This window comes from Felis catus, chromosome D1 (genome assembly GCF_018350175.1).
Source record: "Felis catus isolate Fca126 chromosome D1, F.catus_Fca126_mat1.0, whole genome shotgun sequence".
NCBI classification, from domain to species: Eukaryota; Metazoa; Chordata; class Mammalia; order Carnivora; family Felidae; genus Felis; species Felis catus.
The window spans coordinates 68,333,718-68,346,795 of record NC_058377.1 but is presented as its reverse complement, the minus strand read 5'-3'; the positions used below and the strand labels follow the sequence as shown (position 1 = coordinate 68,346,795).

At 33.8% G+C, this 13,078-nt stretch overlaps 1 protein-coding gene across 2 annotated transcripts in view; it reads right to left on the bottom strand.

Annotated features, from left to right (window-relative positions):
• The window catches only part of USP47 (ubiquitin specific peptidase 47), a 106,884-nt gene that overhangs the window by 28,564 nt on the left and 65,242 nt on the right, over window positions 1-13,078 (bottom strand). For both annotated transcript variants that reach the window (XM_006937103.5, XM_003993002.6), the window contains 5 exons: window positions 6,543-6,638; window positions 6,315-6,467; window positions 3,466-3,633; window positions 1,294-1,425; window positions 545-621 (listed from right to left, as the gene is read on the bottom strand). In XM_006937103.5, coding sequence (XP_006937165.1) covers window positions 545-621; window positions 1,294-1,425; window positions 3,466-3,633; window positions 6,315-6,467; window positions 6,543-6,638 — 626 coding nt within the window. The remainder of the gene's footprint in view (window positions 1-544; window positions 622-1,293; window positions 1,426-3,465; window positions 3,634-6,314; window positions 6,468-6,542; window positions 6,639-13,078) is intronic.

Here is a 13,078-nt window from a genome sequence, read left to right as displayed (position 1 = left end):
ATAAAAAAGATTAATGTCAACAAAAAGTAGATTGTAAAGATTCCATTTCCAAGCATCAAATATTTTAATAGTTTTTCTTTGTTTCAAAGAATTAGAAAACCATGTTAAGTGTTCGATGATAGGTTCAAGCTTAAAACATTCTAGGAAAAAAAAAAAAAAAAAGGAGAATCTACTTTGCTTTTCCTGACAGGTTTATGAGAAGATTCCACATCTCCTCTTGGTTACACAGTTAAGTCTTCAAAAAACCTGTGTCCTAGAACCACTACTACAGTTAAGTCAGGAGTCAGCCAGTTTTTTTCTTGGCCATATTGAAGTTATTTTAACTCTGTTGTTAAAGGGAAAAGATCAACACACAATACTTCAACAAAGGAGTATAGTGACATTCCAATAAAACTTTATTTCCAAAAACTAGAGGCAGGCAGGGTTTGGTCTGTGGGTTATAGTTTGCTGACCCCTGGGTTAAATTTCTTTAATGGCAAAAAAAATGCTGAGGAGCTATAATTAACTCTAATTTATAAACAGTACAAATTAGGAAGTTATTTACCTTGCAAAAGCACTTGAGTAATATCCTCGGCTTCCTGAAGATCCACCATGTGTTTTCTTAATGTCCTCTTGTGTTATCTAAAAAGTCGTTACAGTGTTTACCTTCTTCTAAAATCTATAACATCATTACCTTTATGTCAACAAGTAAGCCAATTTTCATCTCAGAGTTAAAATGTACCATACAACTACCAATTCACAAAATTTGATCAGAATCACTGGCTGCTACCAGCCAATTAGTTCTAGTGCTCAACAGGTAGCCCACATGAAGGCTCAAGATAAAAAAAAAAAAAAAAAAAGGGAGTCTGCCTTTGGAAACACTTAGCAAGACCCAAACAAAACAAAACAGAACAGAACAAAATAAGTAACAATGATAAACTAGAAAATTTACTCAAAGCAAAAACAAAAGACTGACTTGGCATGTGTCTTAAAATGCTTCACTGGACAAACTAAGTCTCCCATTTTTAATAAACCCCTACTGTTGATTAGAAATAGCTCTACTCCTGTCTTTCAGAATAATCTTAAAAAACCCCTCCTTGGGGTGCCTGAGTGGCTCAGGAGGTGAAGCATCTGACTCTTGATTTCAGCTCAGGTCATGATCTCACAGTTCGTGAGATCGAGCCCCATGTTAGGCCCTGCAATGACAGTGCCTGGGATTCCCTCTCTCTGCCCCTCTGGCTAGCATGTGCACACATATGTTCTCGCTCTCTCTCTCTTAAAATAAATAAATTAAAAATAAAAAACCCTCCTTACCCTGCTGACATGTTGATCATTGAAGCTGTACCACTGTTCATCACTGAATGACTTTATACAAGCATAATAATGACCACCAGCAGCACTCCCTGAATGAACCATAACGGAGAAGAGCTCATAGATCAAGGAATTCTAAGAGGAAAAAACAAAAGTACCTCAGAGAAGAGAAAGAATTTCCCTTATTTGTGCATTTCCTATTCTCTATTAGTACAGAGTAAAATGTTAGCTGTCCTAGATATTTATTGTAGGCACAATTCCCTCTAAGATAATTAAAATGGTAAAGTCATCACATAATTTTATACATCAGAGTTCCATTCAGTGCATTCCTTCACGTTTTAATTATGTTATAACCTCTGTAACTATGCATATCTGAAATGTTTTTTTGTAAAAGTAAAATAATAATCTGAAATTTTAGAAGCAGTTTCTAATTAGAAGACTATTCTGGTATGCACAGTCAAGATCAAGAAATCACAAATAATGTTTTTATTCAAACAAGATTATTCCATTTCCTTTGCAAAAGAGCTGAGCAATAAAATGATTTGGAACATCTTCTAATGTATTTATGTAATATCTGTGATACAGTGATCTGCTGATTTGACATTTCTCAAGTATGCAAAGATGGTTCAATGCCAGAAGATCAATCTATTGTAATACAGGCTAAATTAGAAAAATCATGTGATCCTATATATCAACTGACTCAGAAAAAGCATTTCATGAAATCCAAAACTCATTCATGATAAAAATTCTTAAGAAACTAGGATGAGGGAAACCTCCTCAGCTTAATGAAGCACACCTACAAAAACCCTAGAACCAACATCATACTTAAAACTGAACACCTGGGGCGCCTGGGTGGCGCAGTCGGTTAAGCGTCCGACTTCAGCCAGGTCACGATCTCACGGTCCGTGAGTTCGAGCCCCGTGTCAGGCTCTGGGCTGATGGTTCAGAGCCTGGAGCCTGTTTCCGATTCTGTGTCTCCCTCTCTCTCTGCCCCTCCCCCGTTCATGCTCTGTCTCTCTCTGTCCCAAAAATAAATAAACGTTGAAAAAAAAAATTAAAAAATAAATAAATAAATAAAACTGAACACCTTCCTCCTGAGTTGAGAATAAGGCAAGAATGCCCTATCTCACCACTCCTATTCAACACTGTAAGAAATCCTACTTACAGCAGTAAGACAAGGGGGAAAAAAAAAGACAGATGTAACTGTTTATGTAGAAAAATAGGCAGAGAATTAGATTTAGACTTTGAGCCACAGTTTGCCAACCCTTGCTTGAATGCAGTGTTCTTTACACTAAGTTATAACATATCTGTTACATTATTCATTACATAGCAACTCATGATCATCTATCTGCCCTGAAATAGATAATTTTAAAAGGTAAATGATGATGGTGGTTGGAATAATGCAAGAGAAATTCTATTCTTAAATACTGCCTTAAAAACCCTGTATTTAATATGACTTTGCAAGACTTGAACTACTGCAGTCTTTAGGCTATTGATTCATAATTTATACATGCTCAAGACATCTGACCTATAATTCTCCCCTCAATAAAGCAGATTATATGAATATGAAAGAAATGGTTTGATAACATTTTAAAAATCACTGATACCATGACATAGAAGATTCTATAACAGAGATTATCAAATCTTGTAGTTGTCAAATTATAATCCATTGAACTGTATCATTTTTTTTTTTTTTTAAGTGCCTTAAAGGCTGTGATAGGGAGGCAAGAGAGGCTGAAGCCTTTGGCTTTCTCCTACCTCAGAAAGATCAGTTCTATTATTAACTATTTCATAAGGAGTTCCAGAGCCAGAATCTTAAAATGAATGGATGTAGCCAAATAACTTTCATTTTGCTGTATGAGAAAACTCTTATATAAAGATTTAGAGGCGTGGTGTAACTTTTAAGGCAGAAGTGATCTCCTTTTCCATACCACCCCCCAGCTACAGATCAGCCTCCAAAAATTCATGCTCTTGCCTGTAAGCAGTTTTTTCCTAAAGTTTAATTATGATCACATATGTACATTAAAAAAAAACAAAACAGCTTAAAAAAAGTCTTACTTTTCAAAAATTACTTCTCCTAAGGAGAATTTATTGGTCACAACAGTTAGAGAATTATATAACAGCTCAGAGATTATTTTATTCTCTCAACTAAAACCCACAAACTATAAAAGGTACCTTTTCAAGTCCAGGTTTTGAAATTTTTTCAGTTCCACTATTACTTTCAAGGCAGATCCCTTCATCAACACCATCATCATTCGAAAAATCATTGCTCATCTGATCGCTGTGACAACTGCCTTCATTTTCTGCCCCACTGTCAGTGCAACTTTCGGTCTGAGGGGATTTCTTAATAAAACATAATTATCTTACAATTACAAGTTAAATAAAAAAAAACATATACTCAGTAAAGCCTTTTCTCTACATGCTAACTTTTTCACATAACTTCAGATGTTATTAATAAAAATATCTATTTTAAGCAAATTTATCTTATCTTAGAGAGTGAGTCCTTAAATAAAATTAAACCAAAAAAAGTGTATTTTAGGGCCCAAATGTCCATCGACTGATTAATGGGTAAAGATGTGAGATATATACATATAAAAATGTGATACATATATATCATATGATATATACATATATCATATGTATCATACATATATGTATATATCATATATGTGGTGATACACACACACACACACACACACACACACACACACACACACACTGGAATATTACTCAGCCATCAAAAAGAATGAAATCTAGGGGTGCCTGGGTGGCTCTTAGTTGGTTAAGTGTCTGAGAGTTGATGTGAGGGAGGTGGTTGGGGATGGGCTGAATGGGTGATGGGTATTAAGGAGAGCACTTGTTATGATGAGCACTGGGTGTTATATGTAAGTGATGAATCACTAAATTTTAAGAAAAGTGTATTTTAAAAACATTTCTATTAATGTCCTTAAAATTCAAATACAATGAATCAGTGATTCAGAATTCTAATTAAACCCCATTTATGTTTATAGTTGCAAAGTAATAACGTAAATTACCATTTCTTTCACCAAAATCTGTAAAAGCTGTGAACCTAAATGCCAAAATGAGTTTTTGTTCTCAAATCCCAAAAGAATATTATCTCTTTTCTTGAACAAAAGGTTCAATTTTATTTATCTTTGTGCTAGGCATTAGACACCATTAGAAAGAAAAACAACACTGAATCTATCCTCAAGAATCTTACATTCTAGCATATAGGAGAGAGAAATGTAACAACAACAAAAATCACACTTTTTCATGCTTTTATGATTTTTAAATCCTTTTCATGCAAATTTAATTTGAAGGAATCTACTTCTTAGAAATCCCCAAACAACTCCTTGGCCCCTTTTCCTTAAATATTTTATATACATATCTAAAAATGTTTCTGTTTAAATAGTTTGAGAATTCTTCTATAAGATGTAGCCTCTTGATATGTTATACAGGAGTTCCTAAATTAACCAGGCAATACATAATAATAAGCACCAACTTTTTGTCAAGAACTTTGTTGTGGGAACTGCATCTAACATACAGTCTTCATCCCTCGAGAAAGTAAAGTTTAAGTGAAAACCAACTCTGGAACTCTGCACTGAGTCTGGAGATCATTCCTGACGCTCCTTTAGGCCAGAACATCTCTTCTCCCAAGATATGGACCTGGAACTTCCTAAAAGTTCCTGTCAAACTAGATCTAGGTTTTCTTTATTTGTAAAAGATTTCCTTTTACAAGAATATATTAGGTATATACAGAAAACTGATCCAATACTAATCTCTGTGAAGACTCCTGTAAAGAGGTTGTTTACTTTGGTATACCTTGGAAAGATTTCCTAGCTTAAGCACAAGTGTTTGAAATACTATTTTGAATTAAACTTTTCAAAAGTACCTGGTCATAGGTACCATTCAATGAACATCTACTTTATCTAAAGCACTCTTTTCATGAAAGCTATAAAGAGTAAATATTGTCCTTACTTTACAAAGTAAGGCTCAGAAAAGTTGTTCTTCTATGCCACATCATCACTTAATACTTAACAGCATTAACTAAAACTTCATGAATGTTTAAAATCACTTTTCAGCTCTTGGGAAATGGTATTTTTATAACTAGAGTGGTAAGTTCCAATCAGAAAAAAATGATTCATGGTAATTTTGAAAAAAATAAAGATTTATCACTTTCTAAGAACTCAAGTGATTGTAAATATTTCCCATAATGAAATCAGAAGTTTCCAAAGAATAAATTAGGATACTAAGAATCTTTTACTGAATAAGGTTAGGGGAATCAGAGATTTGCAGGGGTCAGTGAGTAGAAGAAACTGATAAGCATTACTTGTGCCCTTCCAAGTTACACTCTTCAAACTATTTAAATAAAGTTTTGACTACAAAAAAAAAAAACTAATTAAAAAAGGAAAACAGACAAAATACCTTTATTTTCTAGCTTTCTAACCTAGCCTATTTAAGAGGTGGCAAACTTTAGCTGAGAATAACCCAGAAACCTTAATCCTTGAAAATGACACTAAGACAAATATAAGATATTAAGGCCATACTACCCAATTTGCTCATTTTACTTACATATTTGTTGTGTTTATTATGTGCCAGAAACACAGTGCAGCCCACCTCTAGATTGGTTTCTTTCGCTAAGAAAGTTATGAAACATAAGATTATCGCTCAAATTAAAGAAGTAATTCCAGAGTTTGGGATCCTTTTTGTCTTTTCAAAGAATATTATGAGTTATTCTGATCAAACAAGATTATGTGAAATATAATTTATGGTGAGAAATAAAAGCTTATACAAATTTAGATCTTTTTATATAACTTGCCATTACAAAATATGGAGAGAAAGGAAAACCTTCTATCAAGAAGAGTTTAAACAACACCAGTGTTGTTACCCCAAGTGGCTCTTTTTTTTTCAATATATGAAGTTTATTGTCAAATTGGTTTCCTCAAATAGCTCTTTTAATTAAACACATGACCAACCAAAATGGATTACTATCTTTTAACAAATAAGTATAATAAATATTTTACCTCATCTTCAACATCAATAAATGTACTCATATCTAGCTCCTCAGGAAACGTCATCCGATCATTCAACTTAATCCTGTGCATGGTTGTATAATCAAAATCAAACCTTTTCAACTGTAAGGTCAGCAGGTAAGGGAAATGCAAAAACCGAAGACCCTAAAAGAAAAGGGACCTATTGAATATTGAATATAAACTCAGGTAATCTAGTATTAATTTCTACATGGCATCTACCTTTCGTGCATCACACTTCTTCTTACAACGTTCACAAAAATATTGATTTGGGCCATCCAGGATCTCTGGCTGAATAAATGCATGCAATGCTTCTTCCTAGTAAGAAGAAAAAAAATGACTGTTTTATAATTACTTAAAAACATTATAATGTTAAAGCCCTGAATATAAAAACTTTGCAATTACCAAAATTCTTAGAAGATGGCTAGAAAATTAGGAACTCAATATGCAAAAAGGAAAAAAACGATCAACAGCAATATCATTATAAAAACTGAGTGACAAAATAATTACTTTAATTCTGCATGAAATCTGTTTCCTAGTACTGTACATCACAGTTAGTCATTTCCACCTAATTTTTGCTGACTTTACATTGTGGAATTTGGCTAAATAACCTAATAAAAATCCTATCTTTAGATTAAAAGTTCCAGAAGAAAAGCAGTTACATACATCACTGCAATCTTCTTATAAAAGGAAACATTCAAAACTGTACAGTAAGTAACAGAGAACTCTGAAGAATTCACACTATCCCTGCATTAAAAAAACCTAATAACCATCATTTATCACTACAGTTAGCATCATTCAGTAATTCACCACTGAACTAAAGACTGAAAAACACCGGACAACTTTCTCCCTGCATGTCAGATACTGCTCCACTTGAAAATGTAGGAGAGCTCCTGGACTGTTCACCTAGAGGAACCACGTGATTCTCTTCTCTCCATACAGCCTTAAGACAGAAGCAAGAAACTTAGTATAAACATTGGTGAAGAATCAGTGGGCATAAAATTTTTAATTTTCAATCACCGATTTTTCACAATAAAAAATAAATTTTAGTTAATACAACATATAACATCATCTCAAATTTCATTTGTTGTGATCTCTTCACACATGGTCTGATCAGAACTACTGACTATATTTACCTATATAAAGAAATTCTTTACTATATAAAGAAACTATCATTAGGACAAAATATCTTCAAATATTTTTCTTTTGATTCAGAACATGTTGTTCCTCAAAAGATAAATAAAGAAGCTTGATCTGGCAAAATGTGAAAGAGCTGGCAACACTTACAAAACTACTATCCACATATTGTTTGGTACAACTCATTTTGGAATTAGATCAAAAATATGAAAAGATACTCTAAATGCCTTTAACCCCATCCATCTTATATTTTGTTCTCAGAACACAAGGAAGTGACAGGGTGGGGGAAGGGGGGAGGAGAACCAAATAGTGGGTGTTTTTCCACATGACCAAGCACTTTACTGGAGGTCAAAGAAAAGGACACATTCAGAATGATTTTTTTTCTTTCAAACACATTTTAGGCACGAAAAAGGCAAATCCTGTAAAAATGTAACACAGAAAAAGCTCTAAGAAAAATCATATATATAGCTTAGCATGGACTGATATCAAATGAGTCAAGCATTCCAAATTGAAAGTGAAATGTAAAACACTCAATACCTTAACCAAAAAGGTAGGGGGAGAAAATTATGGAACTCAGATTCTTCTTCACTGAACTGTGTGGACTGGTCTCTGGTTATAGTTCATAGCTAGAGCTATCTTCTTCTGATTTTTGCTTGTTTATTGTTATTTGTTTTTTGAAGTTAAAACTCAGAGAAAAGTTTAAAGAACTGAAAATGTCTGTAATTTACTCAGTTCACCAACTTTTAGTATTTTGCTACCCTTGCTTTATCATTCTCCCATCCCTACACACATTGTGTGTATTTTTCTGAAGAATTTGAGAGTTTTACATATCATGCTTTTCCTCTTAATAATTCTATATGACTTTTTAAGAGCAAGGATATTCTTACAATAGAGTTAGCAAACTCAGGAAAATTTAAGATTGATAAAGTACTTTTGCCATATTCCCATTCCGTCAATTGTCCTCCTAATCCTAATAATGTGTTTCTCCCCAACTAGTAGAGAATTGAACCCAGGATCACAGATTACATTTAGCTGTCTCTTCAGATTCATTTTGTCTGGAACAGTTCCAAAGCCTTTCTTTCATGACATAAATGGGGTTTTTGAAAGAGGTGGCTGGCTATTTTATAAAATGTCTGCAATTTGGGTTTGCCTGATGCTCCTTATTAGATTCAGGTTCTGTATTCCTTACTAGACTACCACCTAAATTATGATGTGTCCTTCTAAGGGTATCACAGTCACAGACCATGATGTCCCCAACCTCCCTATTGGTGATAGGAACTTTAATCAACTGGACAAAGTGTTATCCAGCTTTTCCACTACATAGTTATTGTTTTATCCCCTCGCAGCAATTATGTAATATGTAAGGAGATACTTGGAGACCGTGCAAATATCCTGAGTCTTAAACTTTCCGCCCTAGATTTAGCGTCCACTAATGGATTCTTGCTTAAACCAAATTTTCATGTTTTATGAGCCAACTTAAAAATCTTTTTAATAGGCAACTTAAGACCATTCATATTGGATATGTTTTGTTTCATCTAGTTTATAATTACTGTATTAAGTAATATTTACTGTGTTCTTTTCTCTATGTGCTGTGTTCTGCTACTTCTTACATTTTCTTTTGGTATTTAGGAAGGTAATTTTGTTGTGTGCATTTATTATACTTGTGTTTGCACCCTTAATCCCCATTTTTCCCCTTTTCTTTACTTAAGCTTTTAGGGTCCAGTTTGCCAGTTTTAAGTGTTATCCTTTGTCTGTTTCCCATTCAACAGTCTATGATCTCATTCTACTTTCTCTCATTTTCTCCCTTCCCCTTTTGAGTGGTATTCTTTTTATTTCGTCTTACATATAATATGTTATACTTCTACTTATGTCCCCACCCTTGTTCCATTTAGTCCTTACTTCTATAAATAAACACATTAAATGCTCATAGTCCTTTTGCTGAAGCTTCCCTGGGGATCTCTTCACTGGATGGAGTTTATCCCCTAATAAACTCAAGAAGAACTCATGGATATAGTATCATTTCAGTAAGTTCTTCAATGTTCAAGAATGGAATTTCTAACTGCCATCATAATTGAATAAAACCTTGGCTAGATGTCAAATCCTTGGTCTGTACTTTGTTTCAGTGAATTTCTTCAAATTGCTATTCTGTTGCCATGATTTGTATGCTGCTCTTCCAGTGTATGATGCCAACTCAATTCATCCTTAAAGTTTAACAGCTTACTAAAATATGGTCTGAGCTGATCATTCCAGGTCAATTTTCCCAAGTACACAGAAGGTCCTTCAAAAGGTAGACTTAAATTTCCCTTATTTCCAGAAAGTTTTCTTGGCTAATAGTTCCTAAGGTTTGTTCCCCTGTGGCGTTCTTCACAAACTCAGTTATGTTGGACACCCTCTGCCAGGCTTTCATTTCTCTGAGATCCTTTTTTCTTTCTCTCATTTTCATTCTACGTCCCTCTTTAGATTTTCATTCCATTCTATTCTCTTGAGCATTTTATAATTTATTCACTTCTAATAACAATTTTGTCTTTTTCTTTTCTTTCCTGAGTTTGATCAATTCATATTGCATTTCCTATTGTTTCTTCATTTTTCTCCTTAAATTTTTGGATACCAGGTTTTGTTTTGCTTGAGAATATTTAATTTAGTCTGGAGTACTGTGTTACAGTACTTTGTGGTTATTTTCCTCAGGGCTTTTTTTTTGGCAGAGTGGATTTTTATCAGCTAAAATGCTTTTATACCTGTTTTCTGTTCTCTTCTAACAGGGTGCTGTGTAAATTTGATTCCCATCCCCCACCCACCCGGTCATTTTGTGGGCAGCGTTCTTTAGTTTGAGAGTACCTCAAACTTTTGTCAACTTAGTGTAGTTTCATGCATGGGTAACAGGAGTGGAGAGCTTGAGGTCTTTCATTCTACAGGACACACTTTTTCTCTTTTGGTTTTCTCTTCACCACGGACTCAGAGGCATCATACTTCTCTATCTTCTGTCCCAGAGACAAAATTCCTCCAAGGATGCCACGTCTCCCTCGAGATCTCCTTCCCTGTGGCCGGTGCTATAAACTCTTTTGGCATGTCCTGTTGTACTTTTTCCTTGTGAGGGTGATTTTTGTATTTATTTTGTTTAAGTCCTTCAAGGCCTTCTCTGTTCCACAGTCTCAAAGGCTTTCCACTCCATCCTCTCCACATATATAGACCTATAGCAGCAACAGAAGCTCTGTTGGAACTTGATTATTTTGCTACTTACAGGTAACTGGAAGTTTATGGCATTCTGTCCCCGTAATGAGGAAGTTATAGGTTATCCGCATTTCATTTGTGTTCCTTTTTGTCTAGGTTTTCTGGGAAAATGTATAGATATATACAGATTCACATGGCCATCATTATCTTCCAGACTCGGAAACCAGTTCAAGCTATATTATAATAATTTTCTATAGCTTCCTAATTCACTATTTAACAAGTTGGCTCCAGGATAATTATAAACAAGATTAGTCAGTCATAAAAATTAGTTTCAATTCATCTATGCCTTCAACAAATAAATTATGTAAATGTGGTCATATACATTTATCTTCATTTAATGTGATGCATAACTAAAAATCATACTAAACTATATGTTACATATTAAAAGATAAACTATGGATTACAAAAATGGAATAAAATACTATACTGCACCATTATTAATACACACAAAAATTTTTGCTCTGCTTATCATCAGCTGTCCTCTTGAGTATGTTAAATTACTCACATATCATGTGAGCTTTGGGTTGACCATGATTGTTTATCATCATTCCAGAGTGAAGATAATAGTTTTTTTCTAGTTTACTCCTATTATACAAAATGTAATTTATACATGTTATAGACTGTAATTTTCAGAGTTCAGAATAGAACATAGAGAATTCTTACATCATTCATTAGTTCTTCATATAAAAAAATACTGGTTACTACAATTTTATAGTTAAAGCAGAAAATCTAGGCACAGTGCAATTATAATATATATCCAAGGAATGGCATTGCCTATGAATTCTTTTTTTTCTTTTTACAATTTTTTTTTTATCATGAAATGTCTATTTTATTTTGAATACAGAAATGGGTACTAAAATAAGATACTTTATTTTTCAGATCAAATATAAATCAGAACTACCACTGGTAACTTCCTAACCAATTTTAATGTACTAATTCTGTGCTACTGATATACAGTAATATGTCTTCCTTACAAATATATCCAACTATGTATCTTTCCAGAACATATACTTTGGTTTTTTGTGTTGTTTTTTTTTTAATTAGGAAAAGAACTTTATCCTAAGCCATCCACTTTTTCTAACTGCAATTTTTGAGATAATTATAGTTGACAATTATAAGAAATAATACAGAGGCACCTGGCTGGCTCAGTTAAGCGTCCAACGTCAGCTCAGGTCATGATCTCATGGTTATTGAGTTCGAGCCCCTCTAAGCTGTCAGCACAGAGCCTGGAGCCTGCTTCGGATTCTGTGTCTCCCTCGCTCTCTGCCCCTCCCCTGCTCACACGCTGTTTCTCTCTCCCAAAAATAAATAAACGTTTCAACAAAACAAATAATACAGAGTCCTTTCTACTCCAGTTCCGTCCAGTGGTAACTTTTTTTTTTTTTTTTTTTTTGCAAAACTATAGTATAATACACAATCAGGATATTGACATTGATCAATCTACATTATATTATTCAGGTTTTCCCAGTTTTAGTATACTCATTTGTCTGTGTATGTGTGTGTATTAAGTTCTATACAATCTGATCGCCTGTGAAGGTTCACATATCCACCACCACAGTCAAGAGACTGAACACAGTTTCTAAACCACAAGGATCCCTCAAGTTGCCCTTTTAAGTAACCACCTTCCTGTCCTTCCCCTGGCCCTACCACATCTATAAGTTTTGGCAATGATTAATCTGCCCCAAACCCTAAAATTCTACCAAAAATGTATATAAATGGAATCATATCACATGTAACCTTTTGGGACTAGTTTTCACACAGCATAAAAATTCCCTAGAGATTCATTCCAATTTTAGTATGTATCAATAGTTTGTTCCTTTTTGTTGCTGAGTAGTATTCTATGGTTTGTATGTACCACAGTTTGTTAAACCATTCACTAGATGAAGGACTTCTGGGCGAATTCCATTTTGTGGATATTAAAATAAAGATGCTATGGGCATTTGTACACAGGTTTTTATGTGAACATAAACTTACACAAATTTTCATTCTATAAGTTACCAAGAGTATAATTGCTGGGGTTTATGGTAATTGTATGTTTAGTTTTATAAAAAACTCCCTTTAACATTTCATATTCCCATCAAGAATGTATGAGTGATCCATTTTCATCACATTGTGACCAGCTTTCTGTGCTGTCATTATTTTTTATTTTAGCCATTCTGCAGGTAAAGGATTATCATCACTGTGGCTTGAATTTGCAGTTCCCTTAGTGACAGTGGACTTTTCCTGTATTTGACATCTGTATATCCTGTTTGATGAAATGTTATGTCTTTTGCCAACTGTCTAAATGGATTTTTTTTTTTTTTTTACTATTGAGGTTACTACTTTTACTATTTTGAGGTTTCTTTACATATTCTAGATATTAGTCCCTTGTCAGATACGTGGTTTGCAGAGAA